General features: G+C 50.1%; 1 protein-coding gene across 1 annotated transcript in view; it reads left to right on the forward strand.

Moving 5' to 3' along the window:
* Positions 1–2,018: 2,018 nt before the first annotated feature.
* Positions 2,019–9,689, forward strand: part of LOC136661434 (RH-like protein) — a 17,191-nt gene continuing 9,520 nt past the window's right edge. Inside the window, exons 1-2 of the mRNA XM_066638691.1 lie at positions 2,019–2,223; positions 7,175–7,352. Of these exons, the coding sequence (XP_066494788.1) occupies positions 2,091–2,223; positions 7,175–7,352 (311 nt within the window). The 5' untranslated portion in view covers positions 2,019–2,090. The remainder of the gene's footprint in view (positions 2,224–7,174; positions 7,353–9,689) is intronic.

The raw sequence follows: 9,689 nt of genomic DNA on the forward strand, positions 1-9,689 counted from the left end.
GCCATTGTGGCAGGCCAGTTTCCTCCCAGTTGTGACACCAGGAATGTATGCATTCCCAGGCCTGGTGTGAATGGCTTGCGGCAGTACCAGTGGCCTCATCCCTGTGGTAGTGTTCCCAGCATCCCACAAGGGCAGTGAGACCGGATGAGAAGAGACATCACTGCTGGGCTCCATGGAAGAATGCACAGCTCCAGCTGAGCTATGACTAGGCTAGACACTTGGTGGATATCTGCCTATCAAGCCAGCCCTTAGACTGAAGGAACCACTGGCAGATACTCCTAGGGTTGCTTCCCCAGTTGGAGCTGGGACATTGGCTTGGAGTAAAACAACCCCCTGAGTCCCCCAAAGCCCCAGGTTTTTTGGGGAGGGGAGGGATTGGTGTACCTTGGCTCACTGTAAGCCCGAGTGCAATAAATGGCTGTTGTGAAAGTGGTCCCAGCCACCAGGCATGAGGTCTTTCCCCCAGCCCCTCAATGTGGAGCTCCCTCCACGGGAGGGAACAGGAGGTGGACCCAATAGGATTCAAGACAACCCTTTGGAGCTAATTGGGAGCTTAAATATTCCTACCATCAGGATACTGCTACCTGCTTTCACGCCTCCGGGGAATGCTGTTATCACTGAGACAGACTGTGTCCCATTGGCTCCAGTGAGGGTGGGAAGCTTTCCACGCACACACCCCAAATGTGCACTGCAGGGGGTTCTGAGTGAGGAATCCTCAGTCAGGAAGGATCAGGAGTGTCTCCTTGTCTGAGTGCTGGACTTCTGAGGTTCTTGTTGTCCTTGGAAGCACAGCACAATTCCAGGAATCACAAGCACCCTTTTCCCTGTTCCAAACCTGAAGCTGGGGAAAGGTGTAAGACAGTGGTTCCCAAACTTTTTTCAACCCACAGCTCCCAGGCTATTGGCTGTGGCTCTCCAGAGCTGAGCATGGGAGCTAAAAACAGAAGGTGCACTTAAAGACGCTCTTTACATGCTCAGAGGCACCTTTTCTTATGGGCATGTGGATATTTGTGTATACAATGCGTTCTCTTTATCCACTGATTCAGAACCCGTGGTTTTGACCCACTGCAGTTTCCAAACACTCCAACTGGAGGACCCACTGACGACCTCCCGGACACGACCAGAGGTTGCCTGCCCATGACTCAGAATGTGTGCCAGAGCCTTCTCCATGGTTGGATCACATATTTCTATATCTGTGGTTTTTGGCATCCCAGAACCCCTCCGGATGTCGAGGACCAACCTATACAAAATTCTCTCCCATGGCACAGCCTGATGGGGAATGGAGTCTGGGCCTCCCATGCGCCTCCGAAAATATATGAAAGGAAGGAAATTGCATTGCACAAATGTCATATCTGCCTCTGTTTGCAGCCCTCTTGTGACTGTCTCCTGTACTGTCTGCTTCTTGTTAGTGTCACATTGATTGCAGCCCTCCAACCCACTTCCTGTGACGTGATGCCACCAAGAAGCAGACAGGATGCCTGGCTGTTTTCTGCAGCACACGAGGAATTGTGGCACACACTTTGGGAACCACTGAAGGGATGGTCCCGGACCGTGCATTGCATTTCGGAGGCACAGGGTGAAATCAGGAAGTTGGGAACAATTCCCTGCCCCTCCAAGAGGGGGACGGTCCTGCTTACCACCAGTATTTTTGGTGGGCCAGCTGAAATTCCTGAGTCTCACCTTGCCTCATGGCACACCTTCCCCGGTACCACAGGCCTCTGTTGTTTCTATGGTAACTGGCACACTGCTGGATGGATCGTACCTCCATACGGTTTACTCAGCACCTGAGACTCACCAAGACAACCTCTGCCATGTGCCCATAAATCTCCATGGGAGCATTTCCATGTTGTGCCTCTGCTAAGCACCGTGTTCTGGTGCAGTCCTGTCTCGGTGTCCGCAGATTGCAAATCTACATGACAGCAGCCGCCTCTCCTGCAGGGCCTTAGATAAGAACTCCGTGTCTTGCGAATGCTGCCTGGAGTCTCTTATCACATTCACACTTTCTCGGTCTCCCCTCATTGAAGGCTGATGGCAGGTTTGCCCAGAAGGGGAAGCATTCGTGTCTTACTGGATGCCATAGTTAATGCCCAATGGCTTCCCAGTGGCCTCCGAGTCTCCGTGTTCATCTGCCTGTGCTTGTGCTCTTTTTGGAAACAGCTTTCATCCTCATATTTTACTTCTTTGCTTCCTATGATCTCCAAGCAGACATCAGCATTTACCCAGGTAAGTCTGCATATCCATTAGATCACAGGCGCACATGGTCTTTCGTTTGTTTTAATAATTCGACTACTCTACCAAACGTGTGTTTACCCTGTCTCCATTTCCCTCTCCTTCTATTGCTTCCCAGATTGTAAGCTCCTTAGGGCAGAGACCTCTTTTTGTACTTCATAGAGCTCTGTGTACATTGTTGGTACTGGATACATAAAGGCACTAACAACTACAGCTGGTAGTATCATTCCATAGGAAAAAAAAGCCTATTAAACATTCTCAGCCATGAGAACCTTCATGTTCAGAGAAAGGACCTCCGAACCCAGCTGCCAGTAGAGTAAGTGGGATGTGGGCAATACGCACTTTAATTTAAGCTGAATGTTCTTGCTGCCATTGTTACCAGGCATGGATAACTAACTTCAACAATTGAAACACTCCACCCAGAATTGGTCTGCAGTCCACCAATGGACTGCAGCTGACTTCCGACCCCCCACCCCCCATATTGGCTTCCCGGTGGACCGTAAAAGGCTCTTGTGCCTTGTTGTGTGGAAGTCAGCAGCTGAAGCTTTTCATGGTGCTCAGATAAGCATTAGCACATGCTAAGTTCTGCAGAGTCAGCAGCTGTGAAGGCAGAAGAGCAGGGACACAGGCAAAAGTTGGTCACCTTATTTCCATGAAAGAGGCAACCTGCCCTCCTTGAAGTAATGTGAGCTTGCTTGATTGTGTGTGTGTGTCTTTAAAAAGAAATTTAGAAAGGTTGAAGGGAGGGGGAAAAATAGATCTTCCTCCAAAAGTCTAAAATAAAAATACTGCATGCATTAAAAGCCACCTGTAACACTCCAAAGCAATGCCATGGAGTAAGTCTGCTTATCAAAGGGCCCCAGGCCAAGGCTCCGCCTATGGCTGATCTGAAAGTCAACTGTGCACAAGTAGCCAAGGTCTCCTCTGTTGAGGGTTTGATATGCAGCCTCTTTGCCAGCAGGTAGTGCTAGCTCCAGGCTGTTGGTGGCCCTGCAGCAGAGATCTGCCCGTACTGCTCTCTAATGGCACGTTGAGTGCTGTTGCTCCCACCCATGTTACTGGCTCTGGGATCAGACTGGTTGGATGGGCCCTCCAATGGGGGTTGGTGCCCAGCCCAGTGATTTTCAACATTTTACTTCTTAAGGCGCACAGACCTCTATGGTCTTCTCTATGGTCTACGCCTCCTGTGATATCACTTCAAGCTTCCAGGAGACTCTTCCAGATTCTGCAGCTCTGTTTTTAGGGCCACCGTCAGTAGAAATGAATTGTCTGTCCCTCTCCCTCCACTAGCTCTGCGTTTAAAACAGCTGCAGAACCCAGAAGAGTTTTCCAGCTATTTTCAACTGCTGTGTTCCAAACTCCTTGGCACACCTGCAGACCTTTGGTGACATGCAACCCCTTGGCAACCTTCAGTCTCAAAAGACTCTGGTATCGCGCTCTGAATGGTGGTTCTGGAACAGCGTCTAGTGTGGCTGAAAAGGCCGATTCGGGAGTGACAATCCCTTCCACACTGGGAGCAAGTGCAGTCTGTCCCTGGTCTGTCTCCCTTGCTGTGGGCCTTCCTTCTTTGCCTCTTTGCCTCAATTGGCCAAGTGCCTCTTCAAGCTGGGAAAGGCCATGCTGCACAGCCTGCCTCCAAGCGGGCTGCTCAGAGGCCAGGGTTTCCCATCTGTTGAGGTCCACTCCTAAGGCCTTCAGATCCCTCTTGCAGATGTCCTTGTATCGCAGCTGTGGTCTAACTGTAGGTCCTTTGGTGACATGGCACACCGGATAAAAATCGCTGGCCCAGCCAGTGCCTTGCACCGCTGGCAATGCCTGGAGAGAGGCAGGCAGCCAATCGCCCCCCACTAATCCCAAGTTCACCCTTCCCAGGAAGATCGTGTAGGGGGCAATACCGATATTTCCCTTTCTTCCCAGCTGGCTGGACTAACAATGCCACCTTGAGACCAAAAGCTTGATCTTATGCAAGGAAATAGGGCTAGTCTCATGGTTCAGTGTTGTTGGGCAGAGACCCAGAGTCCTCTGACCCAGAGTCCTTGGTGAGACCACGGCCAATCCCCGAGACCACCTTTGAGTCCACAACCCCCTTGCAGTGCTTTTCTTGGCTGAGAAAGCTCCTCTGCCAATTCCACCCCTCTCACTCTCCCCTCTGCTAAGGGAGGGTGTCCTGTAGGAGGGCAATTTGTGAAGGATCTTGAGAAATCTGGAGCTGACCTTGCTTGCGAATAAGTATAGTTGTGCACTCCGCACTTCTAAGCAGCAAGAAGCAGTGGGTCAGGACCCACTTGGTGGTCGTGACCCAATTTTGGGTGGGTCCCTTAGAGTCTCCAATGAAAACAGGGGTGATGGAAAGATCAGATAACTAATGACCTCAAGCCGTGAGGCTGCTCAAAAATCAGATAGTGGCTAACTGCCCTGTGGTGAGCTAAGCTTCTGCAGTTCGAAAGCTTGTGTAAATATAGGAAGATAAATGTTTCAGCATCTTTGTTCTGGTGTTTTTTGTGGTCATCCATCAATGACAGGTTGTTGGGGCAGGTGAAGGCTGGGTCACAGAACTATGCCCCTCAAGTCTTGAGGCTATTCGTTAGGGCTGTCTCTTTATGAGAATAATACAGGTATTTCTATACCGCCTTTCTTGGTCCTCAGATTTCTCCTTAGACTTTATTCAAGGCGGTTTACATAGGCAGGCAAATTTAAATCCCCGTAGGGATTTTTACAATTTTGAAATAAGGTTTCTATCTTTCAAGAAACCACAACATTCAGATGTTTCTTTCTTGATCTGGCCGCACATTCTGACCTCCATCCTCCCGCGCTCAGAGCAGATGGAATAGCTGGGCTCAGCTTGTCAGCTGCTTCAAGGTCGCACGGTGCCAGTGGCCTCGAACTGGCGACCTTCGGATGTTATCTTCAGGCAAATGGAGGCTCAACCCTCTAGACCAGACCTCCTGCCCCAGGAGGTCCTGCCCCACAAATGGATTGTGTTTTTTTGCAAGTAAAATAAACAAACAAATATTACTTGTAAATTAGTAAATAAAATATTATTTCTTTCTAGATCACCTTTTTTTTAAAAGTCTCATAAAGCTGCATGGGTCCCAATTGTCATTTTAAAAAGTAAGTCATGGTGCTACAACATTTGAGAACCATGATACTAGTTCAGATGAGGCAGACAGAAGCCTTAAGGTGCCTTCATGCTATTTTATGTACCAATAAACAAGCAGGGCTTTCATGGAAGCAAAGAGACACCCTATAGCAGGCCGCACATTCCCAGAGCAAGTGCCCCTGAAATTCACTGCTGCCTCCTTCTGTTCAGGCTGCCAACTGCCTGTTCTTTTGTGTTGCCCCAGACCTGCTACATCCCTTTCTGTGGGCTCTGGTGGGGGGGTCTCATTCCAGCAACCAGGCAACTGCCTCTTATTTGCTCCCATCAAGAGGCAGCAACAGCTGGGAGATCGCTCCCCAAACGGTCCTCCCTCTGCAACTATGGCTGCAATCCTAACCACGCTTTCTTGAGAGTAAGCCCCACTGGACAAAATAGGACTTACTTCCGAGTAGACCTGGTTAGGATTGTGCCCTCTGCAAGATAGGACCCTGATGGGATGAGGACAGCAGAATCTTGGACTCACTGTACATGCAGCTCCTCCTGCGGAAGACAGTGGGGCCAGGCCAAGCCCAGGGAATGCAAAGGCAGTTGGTATTCCTCAAGTGCAGGCCAGCAAACAAGCCTAACCAAAGTGTGAGCATTTGGGCCAAATGACACATCAGATCAGAAGTTCCCAAATGTGCCACTGCTGTGGTGCCCTTTGCCTGCGGTGCCCCTATTGCAGCACAGCCCCACTGTGTGAAATAAGGCACGATCATGTGAAATTTCACACAGTTCTCACAAGATCCCATGCCATTCTTGTGCATGATCGTGTGAGGTTTTGCATGATCTCGGCCCAGCAAGCTGGGAAGAAGAGCCTGTGCTGTGCCCCTGTGAGTGCACTGTGGCACGTAATTTGGGAAACACTACATTAGACTAACTGCAGGCAGAAGGGCCCAGGTTCAGTCCCTGGCAAGCTCTCCAGGTAGGGCAGACATGAATCCCTGCCGATGATCTGACAGCTTTCCACGTGCGCTGCCTCCGACGCATTCTCGGCATCACCTGGCAGGACAACGTTCCAAACAACACAGTCCTGGAACGTGCTGGAATCCCTAGCATGCATGCACTGCTGAAACAGGGACGCCTGCGTTGGCTCGGTCATGTCGTGAGAATGGATGATGGCCGGATCCCAAAGGATCTCCTCTATGGAGAACTCGTGCAAGGAAAGCGCCCTACAGGTAGACCACAGCTGCGATACAAGGACATCTGCAAGAGGGATCTGAAGGCCTTAGGAGGACCTCAACAGGTGGGAAACCCTGGCCTCTGAGCAGCCCGCTTGGAGGCAGGCTGTGCAGCATGGCCTTTCCCAGTTTGAAGAGACACTTGGCCAACAGTCTGAGGCAAAGAGGCAAAGAAGGAAGGCCCATAGCCAGGGAGACAGACCAGGGACACACTACACTTGCTCCCAGTGTGGAAGGGATTGTCACTCCCGAATCGGCCTTTTCAGCCACACTAGACGCTGTTCCAGAACCACCTTTCAGAGCGCGATACCAGAGTCTTTTGAGACTGAAGGTTGCATAAGGCAGATCTGACAGCACTGAGCTGGATGGATTGAGGGTCTGACTCTAGCTCAGACAGCTTCCTTCATATACAAATGTTGTATGTCTCTGAACCCTCTGAAAAGGGGAGGGTGTATTTTTCAGTGAAGAACCAGCCAAAGATGGAGGAGATTAAATCCTCTACCTCTCTCCTGCTAGGTGTGTTTTCCCAACCCAGTTTCCCGCTGCCTGCCTATGCAGCCGTCCTGCTGTTGATTCGAAGTCCACACTTGCCTCACCAGCCACCTTGTCGCTTTGTGCCCCGCAGCATTTCAGAACGTCAACGTCATGGTGATTTTTGGATTTGGCTTCCTCCTGGCCTTCTTGAAGAGATACAGCTTGAGCAGCGCCGGATTTGGGCTTCTTCTGGTTGCCCTGGGGGTGCAGTGGGCCCTGATTGTGGATGGATTCCTGTTCAGTGGGACAATCAGGATAAATCTATACAGGTAATGATCTTGCTTTGGAGAGCCTTCCTCATTCCCGGCAGATCTGGTTCCTCCAGCTGTTTAGGGCAATGTCTAAAAGCTGATGAATTTGGTCTGGCTGTGCAAGACACATCATCACGGTTTTTTTTAAGGTCTAGATCAGGAGTCTCTAAACTTTTCGGCCAAAGGGCGGCATCAAATATCTGGTACTGGCCCGCCTCATCCCAGCAATGTCTTTTCTAGTGGCTGTCTGCTGGTGTTCTTTTGCATATTTTTTAGATTGTGAGCCCTTTTGGGACAGGGAGCCATTAGATATTTGATTTTCTCTGTAAACCGCTTTGTGAACTTTTTGTTGAAAAGCGGTATATAAATACTGTTGTTGTTGTTGTTGTACGGTGTCGAGGGCCGGAAAAAAAAATTAAATAAATACATTAGAGATGGAACTTAGATGAATGAATGAATGGGCTCAGATGTCCAGGATTTCTCCAAGCACCAACATAGCCAAGGAAATAAAGCACACACAAGCACAACTCTGGTTCTGTTTGGTCAACTGGGCCAGAGGCTCTCAGGGGATCACTGGCTAGTCGTGAGCCAAATAGAGGCTCTCCATGGGCCGCATCTGGCCCCTGGGCTGGGGTTTGGAAAACCCTGGTCTAGATTCCAAACTGGCCTGTCTATCTGAGACTGATTGGTGACTTAAGCCAAGGGCTGAGATCTCCTTGTTCCCAGGCAGTGGATTTGGGGCCCTCTGGATTAGGAACAGGGACAGTGAGTGAGAGCTGAGCTGCCCCTTATCCTGATCCCATCTGATAAATTAACTCCAGCACTAGCCAAGAGCCTCCGACTAGTATTGATTCCCTGTAAGAAAGGACGGGTTCCTTCCAGATCTCTGACCCCGGGAGGCCAAAAAGACTTGCCTATCTGTCATTCTTGCATAGCTGCCGGTTTTATTGAGAATTGTGAAATTAATGGCCTCGTCTCTGGTCTTAATTATGCACTTCATCTCCTTCCCTTGTGTACTCCGCGAAACGAAAAACAAAACTGTATCCATTAGCTAGGGAATGACAGTTTGGAGTGAGTGGATTAGCGAGCACAAGCCTGTTATTGTGAAGGCTTTTACGACTGTGTGCTTAAACCTCGATTCAAAAAAAAAAAAAAATTACAAGTGGAACTCTTAAGCTTTAATGATAGAAGCAAAACACACAAACAGGGTTCAAAATATTAACCAGGGCAATTAATAAGGGGGGGGGAAGGGCGGCAGTTCTGAGAATCTCTGTGTGAGACTAACGGGGCTCCATCCAGCCTAAAATGACCCCCAAGCCTAAGTTAAACTCAGAAGGCAGGATAGGTCTGCCTAGGATAGGCCAAGGTCTGCAGAATCCCTGGGGCTTTCCTGCTCATTGAGAAAGCAGCAGGGAACAGAACTGCCACCACAGAGGATTCCCCTCTGCAGTGGCAATTTGTATGGGATGGGCAGCCCAGTTCTGTCCTGTACAGGAACAGAGAGACCATAGGAGGTGATTGCCGTACAACTTGGAGTAAGGGGATTTTTTCCCCTTATCCTGTGTTGTGTGGCAGCCACCTTAATGGGGCTGCTTAGATCTGCACCAGGGAAATTGCTGATACAGATTCAAGCAGCCCAGTGCAACTCCAAGCTGCTCTGGAGGGGGGGGTACATTCTAGGTCGCCAAGGGTGGTCTCACCCCCCGCTCGAGTCCAGTTCATCCACTGGTTCACCTTCCTGCCATCCTCCCCAACCCCCTCCCCATGCTGGCCTCCCTAGGCCGGCATAAACTCATCCTTTGTAGGCCAGGATCTGGTACGGAGAGGCCGATGCATGTCCTAGCGTCAGCTTCCCTGGCTAACAAGGAGGCGCAAACATGCCTTATGGCATGTTTGCGACACTCCAAGGCTGGCCAATTGAGTGCTTTGGATTGCACTCTTAGTTTTATTACAGTTTACAGTGGGCCCTCCTTTTCAACATCCACAGGTGCCAACCTCAGGCCGCAGAGGGTTTTGGAGGGCCTCCCAAATGCAACTGGAAACCACTTTCAGTTTGCGCCATCAGCTTCCAGTCATATCCAGGAGGTGTTCTGAGGAAGTTAGGAGGCCGTGCCAACCTCCAGAAGGCCAGGCACAGATTTTCAACCACAGTGCTCCATGACACACTTGTGGCTCTTTTGGAGCACACCTGTGTGCTGCTGTGCACCCAGTGAAAACTGCTAATTGAGACTGTGAGCCTGCAGTCAAGGTCTGGTTGTATTACCACACAGCACCTGGCACATGTGCCTCTTGGACTGTCTGGCTGAGCTTTCTCCCCCACGTGCTGTTTCACCCCCATTTTCCATTGAATGATGT

The sequence above is a fragment of the Tiliqua scincoides genome, chromosome 10 (genome assembly GCF_035046505.1).
Source record: "Tiliqua scincoides isolate rTilSci1 chromosome 10, rTilSci1.hap2, whole genome shotgun sequence".
Lineage (NCBI taxonomy): Eukaryota > Metazoa > Chordata > Lepidosauria > Squamata > Scincidae > Tiliqua > Tiliqua scincoides.